We start from the raw sequence: 13,126 nt of genomic DNA, 5'->3' as shown, positions 1-13,126 counted from the left end.
CAATTTGGTTGCTAGCATGCTAGCTAACCCACAACACTTTGCTAATACTAATACTAATTCATACTCGTGTGTGACTACATAAATGAGACCCCCACACAATGTTTTACAAAAATGATTCGTTTTATTTTACGTTGTTTACAACTTTTGTTTCTTTTGGCCTCTAGTTCAATAAATTAGACCTTAACATGTTTAAATAACATCCAGGTCGAAAAAGATTTGATTTAAAAAACCCAAACAGAGAGTCAGTGTTATCTTGCGTTTTAGCGCAGCATGCTGCGTGTTGCTGTGGATCTTCTGTTGATTATGAGTTTGGAATAAACATAGCTTAGCAAATGTCGCTAAACTATTATATTGTGTAATTTTATGTTAAGTGCTACGTCGAGCTGAAGAAACAATGTAATATGATGAACTTTGCGAGTGTACTGCACTTCTTTGTCCCGATTTCAAATGTTGCGTAATTCGCTTCAGAATTTGAAATGTTTTCATAGACCTGCTGCTAACTGTATAAACTGTAGCATTAGCACATATTATGTAGCATTTATAAAGCTCTGCTTTTGTAAATTAACAACAAGCAAAAAAATCGGAATCTTTACAAATAAATGACGCTACTTCCAAATATAATACTACGTGTTGTACTACATCTGTTTGAGAATTCAACAAAAAAATTTGCCAGCCAGCTAACATAACATAGCCTGACAGGATTTATTTATTTATTTATTTTACATCGTATTAATAGCTAGCTAGCTGGTTAACAAAATCTGAAATGATGGAACATCTGGTTCTTAGCTGCAGCTTTTAGTTTCACAGGTTAGCACCCAACATTGGTATTTTAAATTGATCTGAATTTCCGAGAAGGAAATTTCTGTTGTGTCAAGATTTTGTTTCCGTATCTGTGCTGCTCAATCCCACCGCACTACATAAGTAATTTTAAGTATTATAAGTATAATTGTATTTAATTATTTTTTAAATTAATGTTAGAAGTAAAAGCCTACATTATGTTTAGGGAGAACAAGTGGGCCTGTAGCAGAACCTTATAGGACCGATGGCCCGTAAATGCAAAACACAGTTCAGTCTGTTATCTAGTTTTAGCCTAGCGACTTTAGCAGTTTCTGAAAATGCTGTTGTGTTTCTGGATTTCAGTGCTGCGGTTCTTTTTTGTTGTTGTTATTTATTAGTTTATTCCTAAACTCACTGTTAGATTTTTGGTTTTGCTTTCGAAGTGTCTTTTTGTGTTTTTAGCTTTGGTGTTGTGTGTGTGGTTTTTTTAAAAATTTATTTGCTGTTTATTGTTCCATCCATCCATCTTCTATACCGCTTAGCCTACTGGGTCATGGGGAACCTGGAGCCTTCCACAGGGAGCATGGGGTACAAGGCAGGGTACACCCTGGATGGGGTTCCAATCCATTGCAGGGTTTGCTGTTTATAGTTGTGTTTTCAAATTCACTGCTGTGTGTTTTTGGTATTGTTGTTGTGGTTTTGCTGTTGGGCGAACGGAGGCTTAGGCCCTGTTTACATTAGTGCTAATGAACGATCCTCGTCCACGCTGGCGTTTCCGCTGTGTTTCAGAAACGATCTCCGTCCACACTACCCGACCGAATACGTGTGTCACGTGACCATTCGCACACACTGGGCATTGCACATACAATTGTAAACAGGAAGTTGGTGTTCCGTGTAGGGCTTACGCCGCCTGAAATGAGATTTGTTGCCGATTGCTCTAATCATAGCTGGCCTCTTGAGCATGTAGGCAGCTGCAGTATTATAAAATACAGATTTTAACTGCACAACGGCTGCTGAGAATGACGACAAAGCCAGCAGTTCAGTCTACGTGGTGTTGTGCATACGATCGAGGTAGCGTAACGGTCATACGGTAGGGGCTTGACGAATCAGGGAAGGATACGCGATGATCCAGAAGACTCAATCAGGAAGCGAATGTGGGCAAAGCCACGCCTTCGTTTTCAAAAGTCTTTGTTTTGGTCTGTTTACACTGAAACGCGAGCGTGGAGTTTTCAAACTAAAACAGGGTCTTCGGCGTTTCCGAAAGTTTCCACTATCGAGGGTCGACAATGCCGGAGTAGTGTAGATGACAGGCATAATCGTAGCAACAGTTATGAGTTTTAAAACGAAAACTAGTGTAAACAAGGCCTTAGTGGTTAGCACGTTCGCCTCACATGTCCAGGGTTGTGTGTTCTCCACATGCTGCAGGGGTTTCCTCTGGGTACGCCGGTTTCCTCCCCCAGTCCAAAGACATGCATGGTAGGTGTCCGTAGTGTATGAGAGTGTATGTGATTGTGCCACGCAATGGATTGGCACCCCGTCCAGGGTGTACCCCGCCTTGTGCCTGATGCTCCCTGGGATAGGCTCCAAGTTCCCTGTGACCTGGTAGGATAAGCGTTATAGAAAATGGATGGTTTTGTTGTTGTTTTCTTCTTTGTTTTTGTGTTTCTGTTGTTGCTGTCTCCAAATTCCCTGTTGTGTCACTGGTTTTGTTTGCTTTTCTGTTTTTGTTTTGTTATTGTGTTGTATTTGTGGTTTTGTTTCCGTCTTTCAGAATGAGATATTTTGTGTTTTTTTGGTTTCACTGTTGCAATTTTTTGCATTGTTAATGTGTTGTGCATTTACCGGCCACTGTACACCATACACGGTCTTAAAGCTACACTAACTGGCCTTGGTGGTGTTGTTGTTGTTGTTTGGTGTTTAGTGTGAAGCCTGTATAAGAACTGGGAAATCTAAAGGCTGCGCTCAGTGTTTAGCGAGTGTTCAGGTACTCCGGTGTAACATTAAAATCAGTTCGTGAAGCGTTCAGTATTTCACAGTATCTTTAGCCAGGATGCTTAAAATGCACCTCTCGTCAAGTCACCTCCACGTTTCCGAGGCTCAACCTCGTCTGTGACTGGTTCCTTATAACCCCGCGCCCATCTTTCTGTCCCCGCCTTTCGTTCCATCCACCTCATCTTCGGAAGCGTATCGTACATTGACGTCCTTCTGCAAAAAGTCCGAATGATGCGTGTCTGTGTTGAAGCCGTATTCGTCGTCCACATCTTCTTCCTCCTCTACGTCCTGCTTCCCAAGCCCCGCCCCGTCAGGCTCCGACGCTGGATTCTCATTGGTCATTTTGTGCTCTCGGTCCACGTCCACTTGTTCCTTGGCTTTACGACTTCGTTTCCACTTCATCCTGCGGTTTTGGAACCAGATCTTCACCTACACACACACAGAGAAGTTGAAAATCTGAGAACTTCTTATATTCACAATGTACTGGTTGAAGCACTAAGACACGTGTATACACTCACCTGCGTCTCTGTTAGCATTAGCGACGTGGCGACTTCGAAGCGTTTGGGCCGTGAGAGATATTTGTTGAGTTTAAACTGTTTCTCCAGCTCGAGGAGCTGCTGGCTGGTGAATGCTGTGCGCGGCCTGCGACATTTTCCCATCAACACCGACTGAGGAGACGCTGTGGACAGATTTATAGATAGTTATACCACAAAATTAATATTACATTATACTGTATACCATAATAACATTATTTACACCACAGCGCTGCTGAATTCTGGATTCCGATCGGTCAGAAAGTGTTCATTAATTATCTGTAACACATGCACGCTTATTCTAACACGTTATCGTTTCTATAGTAACAATGTATTTAATGTTTATCGAAGGAGTCGCCAGTGTCAGGTAAAGCTGGAAATGGATTTTTTTAAAAAAGGATGGCATGTTGTGCTTGGTGGTATAAAAGGTGATATAAGAGGCATAAAACACCTCGGGACGTGTGTTTATAGGAAAATAATCAACTTCGGGGTGGTAAGAGAAACTCTGCTCCGTTAAACTATACTTTTCTTTTAACAGCAGTGTTTATTACTAATTATTAAATATGATTTTCTTTTTATGATGTTACTAATGATTGTGTTGAGCAAAGCTGCAGATGTGTTTAGACACAAAAACAAGCATGTACATACAGTACTGAAATTATGTAATAATAATAATAATAATAATAATAAGAGGAATAATAATAATAATAATAATAATAATAATAATATTTGGAGAATAATAATAATGATGAAAGGATTATAATAAGAAGAAATTTCGGCATTATATAATAAATAAAATCACTGTCACATGATGAAGATGATGATGATGATTAAAGGAGTGCTGAATCAGAAAAATGTAATAACAGATTAAACGGCTGCTGTAATTCACCTCCAGATTATTTCCATATAATCATTATAACGTCAAAGACATCGAGGATCTCACTCTCTCTCTGTCTCCTCTCTCACACTCTCGCTCACACACACACACACACACACAGACTCCAAGCTCATCAATAAAGATGAAGGCCTTATTCTTTATTATTATTATAATTATTCGGCTTTATTGTTGACGTGACGGCTATGAACACCATTACCTTAATGAAAACTCCATGAACACACACACACAGTCGTTTATTGCCATATAAATAAATCTGATTTTAAAAGATTAAAAGTGTTTACCTCATTTTACGCATATGTCATTCTTTATTTTTTATTTCCTTTTTTTTAATCTTCCGGTGGTGTCCTGTTTGTTTGCATTTTTTTAATACATAAAACACAACTTATTCATGTCAATAAATTATCGCTCTATTTACATAATTCTACAATCCAGCCCTGTTATCGCTTCCGAGTTTACTTCATTATGTTTATTGATTTCTTTATTTTTAATACTATTACGTATTTATAATTTTTGTAAAATATTAATACAGAAATGTCTTTTTGTACATTTTTGAACTTGGTTTTCTTTCCTTTTTTTCTTTCTTTTTTGTGTTTCGAATTATTATTTAAAAAATTATTTATTTACTTATTTACGTTTCTTGATCTTTTCTACTCCCTGAAAAAACTAACTCTTACTCACTATAACGGATCTTGTTTTGTTTTTGTTAGTTTTTCCCCCTATTGCCTAATTGTAGTTTTGTATATTTTATTTAAATGAATTAATTTGCCTTGTAATGCGTTTGTTTTGTATATAAATAAAACGTGAATCAATTTACGTCCACTTTGAGCTGAAACGTAATGAATAAAGTGTTGGAGATTGAAATAATAAAGAAGAAAGAAGAAATGTGATGTTAAAGTTAATGAATTCGGAAGTGAATTTCAAAGAATGGCAAAAGGAATAGTACTATAAACAAACTACAAAACAAAATGAAATGCAATAAAATAAAATAATTCAGCTGTCTTGAATTAGCCCTACACACGTTGGCCAAAACCAAGGTTAAAAACACTGTAAACAACAAACAAATAAATATTTTTAATAGTTTTGTAACGTGACCCTACCACAAAATATTCATCTATACAAATATACACAGCATAAAATTTAAATTAGCAGCCTGTCTAGATTTAACTTAACTTCTCAAAACATGTCAAATAAAATAAAAAATTAAACAATTTATAATTTATGATATCTGCATTATTTATACTCGGAAGGAGTGTAAATAATGAGATTTTTCAAGGAAAATAAATACATAAATAAATAATTAAAAACCGAGCAAAACAACTTGATTAAGCAAAACTAAACTGAATAAAAACACATTTTAAAAATGAAATAAAACACAGCAGGACAAAGCAGAATAAATCGCTTGGAGTAAATGAACAGGTGTGGGGAGTGAACAGGAAACAGACCGGTGTATGGGTGGAGTCGTGGAAGTAGCAGGCTCGCTCGGATCCACTGCTCGTACGCGGGGCTGATGTGCGGGATTCCGGTGTAGTGAAGCCCGGGCAGTGCGGAGAACAGCGGCGCGCTCGTGTACACACCGGGGGACGGCACCGGGAGCGGACCCGCTCGCGCCCCCAGACCCGGGACAGCACTTGAGGGCGGAGCCTCACACGGCACGCGCTCTGCTAGCAGAGCCTCGATGCGGAAGTTCGTGGATTTCTCCATGGAGACGGAATTTTAGACAGCTGAGCAGCGCGCGCATAAGAAGCGCGTTAAAAAAAAATCTGATTTTTTAAATTATTATTATTTCACGAAAAGAAAAGAAAGCAAATCTTCACTCCGTTATTCCATTTATATATATCCGTTTTATAAACTCACTGAAACGTTAAAAAAAAAAAGATAATAACAGATGACAGGTTCCACGCTGAGGTGTAATGAAGAGTCTCTGTAGCTCTGCTGTTTCACTCTGAAGGCGTCAGAAACTTTGCCGTCCCGCTTTGCTCAGCTCATTTACACAACCTCTGTACATACAGCGCTGATTGGCTTAGAGCAGCAGCAGGTTTCTAATTAACCAATCAAACCCTCGCACCTGGGCGCGCGCCTCAGCCGTGTGTGCGACTACATATACAGTATAAAGGTTTTTTTGTTGTTGTTGTTGTTGTTTAATGTTTGGGACTGGACACCACGTGACCCAGGAATGGTTTACTTAATGACTTCATTTCTGGATTTCTGCAGAAACAAAAGCAATATATAAAATGAAGAACTGCAAAGCAAAAGTGGGAAATAATTATCCACAACAAATATTAATAGACTGTTTAGTACTACATAAAACTGTATATTGCAGGATGAACTCCTCCATCTGGGGAAATCAGTATGTGTGTGTGTGTGTGTGTGTGTGTGAGAGAGAGAGAGAGAGAGACAGACAGAGAGAGTGTGTGAGAGAGAGTGTGTGTGTGTGAGAGAGAGACAGAGAGAGTGCATGTGAGAGACAGAGAATGAGAGTGTGTGTGTGAGAGAGAGAGAGAGAGAGAGAATGAGAGTGAGAGAGAGAGATTGTGTGTGTGTAAGAGAGAGAGACAGAGAGACTGTGTGTGTGTGTGAGAGAGAGAGAGAGCGTGCATGTGAGAGAGAGACTAAGAATGAGAGTGTGTGTGTGTGTGTGTGAGAGAGAGAGAGTGTAAGAGAGAGAGAGAGAGTGTAAGAGAGAGAGAGTGAGAGAGAGAGAGATTGTGTGTGTGTAAGAGAGAGAGACAGAGAGACTGTGTGTGTGTGTGCATGTGTGTTTGTGTGTGAGAGAGAGAGAGAGAGAGAAACCAGTTTTGGTTCCACATACTTCATGTCAGATTAAATCAGTCAGAGTCAGAGCTGGGAATGAAAATAGTGATAACACACACACACAAAATCACTGGCAGGAAGTACAACGCAGTAAAGAAAAATAACTCAATAATTGATGTGATTGGCATGGAAATTTGCAATTTTTCATTGGCTGACCAGTGTGTGACATTTTGCTGTTTACTATTGAAGCCCTAAGTGGCCATGCATTGTTATTTTTTTTTTCCGTTGTTGTTTTCTCGTAATTTCCACTTCATTTTCTCGTGATCTCGACATAAACAAAAGCTGTTTTCTCATGACATCATTTTATCGCGAGAAAATGGAACTGGCGTTTCATGCACGTCGGCATCTTCACCATCATAAATGTAACAACTTCTCAAGTGTCCGACACTAGTGTGGAAGTCCTCAATCCTGCAGGGATGACGTATTTCTGTAGGCCACCCCAGAAGTTAACATCACCCTGTTTCCTTCAACAAAAAGCCAAGAGGATTTTTCCATTGGCTTTTGGATTATTGCAGAAAATAAACCCAGTGACCAACACAATTTTATGATTCTTACATATTTTGTTCATAGAATCTTCACAAATCAATGCAACTTTTATGAATTTTGAAGCCTAAATACAACCGGCAGAAGTAAAAAGCTAATATTAGGCTCTAAACGAATTACACCACGGTCGCATGACCTCAACGACTCTACTCTTTCAATCTTTATTTAAAAAAACACTACAGTTGGAAAATACTACAAACTGATAAATCTACAATATGGAACATTTGAGTTGGAATAGTTTGCAAGAGCGCGAGTATAAACACAACAAGGCTGTAGTAGACGAGTTTTTGTTAACTTGTTAGCCACTCGCTAGTAAGCGTCAGACACGTAAAAGCTTAACAAAACCACGAGGGGGGTATTACTGGTGTATTTTATGTCATAGTAGAGAACGTGAACATATCTTGAGATTGTATTAACCACAGACCTTATTTCAGGCATTTAACCAAAAACCCATTCAAAAAACCCACTGACTTCGGGACTTTTGCTATGTCAAGATCACGAGAAAAGTCGCGATCATGAGAAGACAAGACAGAAAAAATGAATAATGCAAGGCCACTTAGGGCTTCCACAGTTTACTATTATGCTAGCTTTTTTTGTGTGTGTGAATAATGCTAGTGTGTATGTTTGTTTGCTATAATGCTAGTCTGTAGGTTTGATTGCTATAATGCTAGTCTGTAGATTTGTTTGCTATAATGCTAGTCTGTAGGTTTGTTTGCTATAATGCTAGTTTGTAGGTTTGTTTGAATAATGCTAGTCTGTAGATTTGTTTGCTATAATGCTAGTCTGTAGGTTTGTTTGCTATAATGCTAGTTTGTAGGTTTGTTTGTATAATGCTAGTCTGTAGATTTGTTTGCTATAATGCTAGTCTGTAGGTTTGTATAATGCTAGTCTGTATATTTGTTTGCTATAATGCTAATCTGTAGATTTGTTTGCTATAATGCTAGTCTGTAGGTTTGTTTCCTATAATGCTAGTCTGTAGGTTTGTTTGTATAATGCTAGTCTGTAGATTTGTTTGCTATAATGCTAGTCTGTAGGTTTGTTTGCTATAATGCTAGTATGTAGGTTTGTTTGTATAATGCTAGTCTGTAGATTTGTTTGCTGTAATGCTAGTCTGTAGGTTTGTTTGCTATAATGCTAGTCTGTAGGTTTGTTTGTATAATGCTAGTCTGTAGATTTGTTTGCTATAATGCTAGTCTGTAGGTTTGTTTGCTATAATGGTAGTTTGTAGGTTTGTTTGTATAATGCTAGTCTGTAGATTTGTTTGCTATAATGCTAGTTTGTAGGTTTGTTTGTATAATGCTAGTCTGTAGATTTGTTTGCTATAATGCTAGTTTGTAGGTTTGTTTGCTATAATGCTAGTTTGTAGGTTTGTATAATGCTAGTCTGTATATTTGTTTGCTATAATGCTAATCTGTAGATTTGTTTGCTATAATGCTAGTCTGTAGGTTTGTTTCCTATAATGCTAGTCTGTAGGTTTGTTTGTATAATGCTAGTCTGTAGATTTGTTTTCTATAATGCTAGTCTGTAGGTTTGTTTGCTATAATGCTAGTATGTAGGTTTGTCTGCTATAATGCTAGTTTGTAGGTTTGTTTGTATAATGCTAGTCTGTAGATTTGTTTGCTATAATGCTAGTTTGTAGGTTTGTTTGCTATAATTCTAGTTTGCGTTATAAAATAAAACCAAAAAATCACATCGATAAAATAACCCACTTTATATGAGCATAATGTCCTGAGGATCTGGTTTCTATTTATGGTAAAAATCTTCTCTCTCTCTCTCTCTCTCTCTCTCACTCACTCTCTCTCTCTCTCACTCTCTCTCTCACTCACTCACTCTCTCTCTCACACACACACACACACACACAGACACACAGTCTAGCGCTGCACTACAAAGTCAAACTTTATCAGAAAATGGCACGGCTGTTAACTTTAGTGCCTGTTACAGACATTAGAGAACTTCTCAGCAATTACTATGAAATATTATCATGGCCCTCTGCTAATTCTACAGCAAATAAACTAAATGTTCTGGTTTTTTATGTATTTTATTTTTTCAAATTCTGTGATATTCAGTTGAAATGTCTTTGTAATTAGTAGATATTTGATACTTGGGTTATGATAGCATAGTATCCACAAACTAGCATTGTAATAGACAGGCTAATCTATGTACCAGTTTAAAGTACAAACTTGCATTTTTTAATAAACAGTTTAACACCAGCTAGCTTTAGCATAAACAGATAGAGACAGAGAATTATATAGTTATAGCAATCAGGCTATCACAAATGAGAATTATAGTAAACAGGTTAGCACACTATCTTTAATGAAAAATGAATGATGTTAAAATAGGCCAATAAGCAAAAAAAAGTGTTGTAGTAAACAGGCTAACCACTAACTAACATAAACACAGCGTGTGGCATCACACTAATGTCTTCATGAGGTCTAGTGTGGTACTGTATGTATAAGTAGGTGACAGAAGGTGTCGCAGGAAGTGTGACAGACGCATGAGCTACATCTCATTCGCTTGGACTGACGAGCAAAGAAGTCACGCTTGATATCGAGTTTCCGAATTTGATGATTCTTTAAGCAAAAATAAAAGCATGGTGGCGGGTGCTTTTTAAATCAAAGCATAATGACATGTTTTCTGTGATCTATGGTTTATATTTTCTTTGCTTTCATACATTTTAGCCACTGATAGAAACAAAAATCTGAGGTCACTATTTAAAACTTTTTAAAAAGAAATAATTAAATAAATACAGTACTTTCTATTTATTATTTTAAAAAATCGTTCTTTCTATTTGCGTAACATTTTTAGGTCGTTTTCCCGCCCTCTTTGTTCTGACGTCTCTCTCGGCTTGTTTGTTTTTCCAAACAGGTAACAGAGCGTCGTTAGGCTCGTTAGACTTTACGGCCATATAATGAGCTGATACACTTTATAGTCCTCACACAACAGCTTCATTGTGCGTCGGCTGATGAATGGAGCTTATCGTTTTTATCACTCTGAATGAGGCCTAATTACTTTTCGTCTTGAAGTGCTAGCTATTATCTTGTTTAATTGTGTTGTCATTTGGGATGGGAGACGGTTTCTCCATTACATATTCATTTCCTTGACATATTATGTAAAGTATTTTGTGACTAAAAACCTTTCTCTTTTACGTTAATCTTGGAAAATATTGTTGTTTTAATGGTATTGTTGCAGATGATCGCATTTACACTCAGAGTTTACAGCTTAGGTTTATACAAACCACACCCTAGTTTAAAAGTAAGAACAATGGTAGCATGGAGAACAGCTGCCATGTAGTATTAGCACAGTGAGTTGCTCTGTCTCTGTGCTTAAATGGGCTTTTGTTCTCACCATGTTCGCGAAAATGACTTCATATATAACCCTTTACTGTTATGCTAGTCACAAGTACTTCACCAATATGGCTGAATCTGTTGAAGTTGGGTTAGCGGTTGATGCTAAGCCAGTCCTTAATTTGTAAGTATGCAGGTCCCGGAACAATAAGAGGGTAAAGTTTGCCACTGTCACTGTGTTGTATAAAAAGACTTAATGGCTAAGTAAAAGCTATCTAAAGTATCAGCCTAAGTTTCATAATGCTCTGTGGCCATATTTTCCTCTTGCCCAGCAAGAGCGTTCTCACAGCTTTAACAGTCAGGGGATCGAATGTTTACCTTACCATGTGGAATAAAAGAATGAATCAATCAATAAATCAATACGTTAGCATGTATTAGTGTTGTTAGACAATTTGGAATATTTATTTACTTCATACAATGCAGTTGTGTTTTGCGGTGTAAGAAAGGTAATATTGCATTTTGAATTCTACAATCATCAAGAAAAACACTACGAACAACATCGTAAAATAATATACACTGTATCTAAAAGTCTTCAAGTGTTTTGGGCGCTATTTCTTAAAATGTCCGACCTTCTTTTAAAAGCAGTACGACGCCAGTGCTGTTTGTTAAATTTAGCGACTCGAATCAAGTTAAAGCTTAGTCCCAGCCAGGAAGTTTACGGTGTTTCGTCTTATCGGCTGATTTTCCCATGAACGGCAACCTTTGCTAATACTTTTCATTCAGAACAATGTTTTTATGAGTGCACGACGTAATTATAAGTATACAATGAAACTACTGTAGCACAGAGATTTATCACCCACTGTTCGCTCATTACGCCTCCAATCAGCGGTGTAATGTATCTTTGAACACCTTTGATGTGTGGCTTGTTATCAGTTCACGGCGTGAATGAGAAGTTATCACAGTCATGTGCACAACACACATCCAACGGTCGAACCGAACATCCGCCTCTGGTTTATTCAGACCTCTATGGCAGAGTCCAGTGCCAATATCTTGGGGGAAATCCTGGAATTAACACAATTTTTTTATTATTTAATTTTGTCATCAAGATTATAAAATGCTTCACTAATATAATGTCCAAAACAGCATGTTCTTATTGGCTGAAAGTCAGGGGCGTGGCCATTGTCTGGCGACATGGTAATAAAGTAGCGCTTACACTGTTAATAGTTATCTAACGAAATTTGCAGTTAGCTAAAGCTACAGTATAACTACGTTGACGCTACACTCACGAGAAATAAAAGCTAATTGAAAAAAGCTGCCTGTCCGTTAGTTCTTGTAAATTATTTGCTGTTGTAAACAGTTTCTCATTAAAAAATAACTGATCTGACGTAAACAGTTTGTTCCTGTAAAAAGTTTCTTCTTGTAAGCAGTCTGTTGTGGTAAATAGTTTGTTCCTGTAAACAATTTGTCCTTGTAAAGAGACTGTTCTTGTAAACAATTCTTCTCATCAGCAGTTTGATCTAATAAACAATTTGTTCTCATGTAAAAAAGTTTGTTCTTGTAAACAGTTTGTTCCTGTAAACTCTTTGTTCCCGTAAGAATTTTCTTCTTGTTAAGTTTGTGGTCGTAAAGAGTTTGTTCGCCTAAACAATTCATCTCTTAAACAGTTTGTTTTAATAAAGTTTGTTCCTGTAAACAATTTGTCCTCATAAAGAATTTGTTCTTGTAAACACTTTGTTCCTGTAAAGGATTTGTCCTCGCAAAAATTTTGTTACTGTAAAAAATTTGTTCCTGTAAACAATGTCCTCGTAAACACTTTGTTCCTGTAAACAATTTGTCCTCATAAACACTTTGTTCCTGTAAACAATTTGTCCTCATAAACACTTTGTTGCTGTAAACAATTTGTCCTCATAAACACTTTGTTCCTGTAAACAATTTGTCCTTGTAAACATTTTGTTCCTGTAAACAATTTGTCTTCTTAAACACTTTGTTCCTGTAAACAGTTTGTCCTCATAAACACTTTAATTTATTTCTGTGAAAAAGTTAACAATTGTGACAGTGAGCTGTCACAAACAGTTTGCTTCTGTAAGCAGTTTATCCTTGTAAACAGATTACACTCATGAACAAATTGTTCTCGTAAACGATTTGTTCTCGTAAATAATTTGTTCTCATAAAGTTTGTTCCTGTAAACAGTTTATCCTTGTAAACACTTTGTTCTTGTTAACAGTTCATCATAGAAAGTGTGTTAACGGTGGCATGGTTGTTGGTGCCAGACGGGCTGCTTTGAGTAT

General features: G+C 37.3%; 1 protein-coding gene across 1 annotated transcript; it reads right to left on the bottom strand.

Moving 5' to 3' along the window:
- Positions 1-2,300: 2,300 nt before the first annotated feature.
- Positions 2,301-6,242, bottom strand: mnx2b (motor neuron and pancreas homeobox 2b). Its single transcript, XM_053615073.1, has 3 exons — positions 5,643-6,242; positions 3,288-3,448; positions 2,301-3,198 (listed from the first exon to the last, which is right to left on the bottom strand). The coding sequence occupies exons 1-3, from the start codon at positions 5,899-5,901 to the stop codon at positions 2,899-2,901; spliced, it is 720 nt and encodes a 239-aa protein (XP_053471048.1). The 5' UTR covers positions 5,902-6,242; the 3' UTR covers positions 2,301-2,898.
- Positions 6,243-13,126: the final 6,884 nt, after the last annotated feature.

Source organism: Ictalurus furcatus, chromosome 26, assembly GCF_023375685.1.
Source record: "Ictalurus furcatus strain D&B chromosome 26, Billie_1.0, whole genome shotgun sequence".
NCBI classification, from domain to species: domain Eukaryota; kingdom Metazoa; phylum Chordata; class Actinopteri; order Siluriformes; family Ictaluridae; genus Ictalurus; species Ictalurus furcatus.
The sequence above is the reverse complement of the archived record's forward strand: the minus strand, read 5'-3'. Positions and strand labels throughout refer to the sequence as shown.

Excerpts from the sequence above, each read along its gene's own strand:
- mnx2b (XM_053615073.1), bottom strand. The coding sequence starts at position 5,901 with ATGGAGAAATCCACGAACTTCCGCATCGAGGCTCTGCTAGCAGAGCGC. Across the intron at positions 3,449-5,642 it reads ACGACTCCACCCATACACCG|CGTCTCCTCAGTCGGTGTTG; the intron begins GTCTGTTTCCTG and ends ATCTGTCCACAG. Across the intron at positions 3,199-3,287 it reads TAATGCTAACAGAGACGCAG|GTGAAGATCTGGTTCCAAAA; the intron begins GTGAGTGTATAC and ends GTGTGTGTGTAG.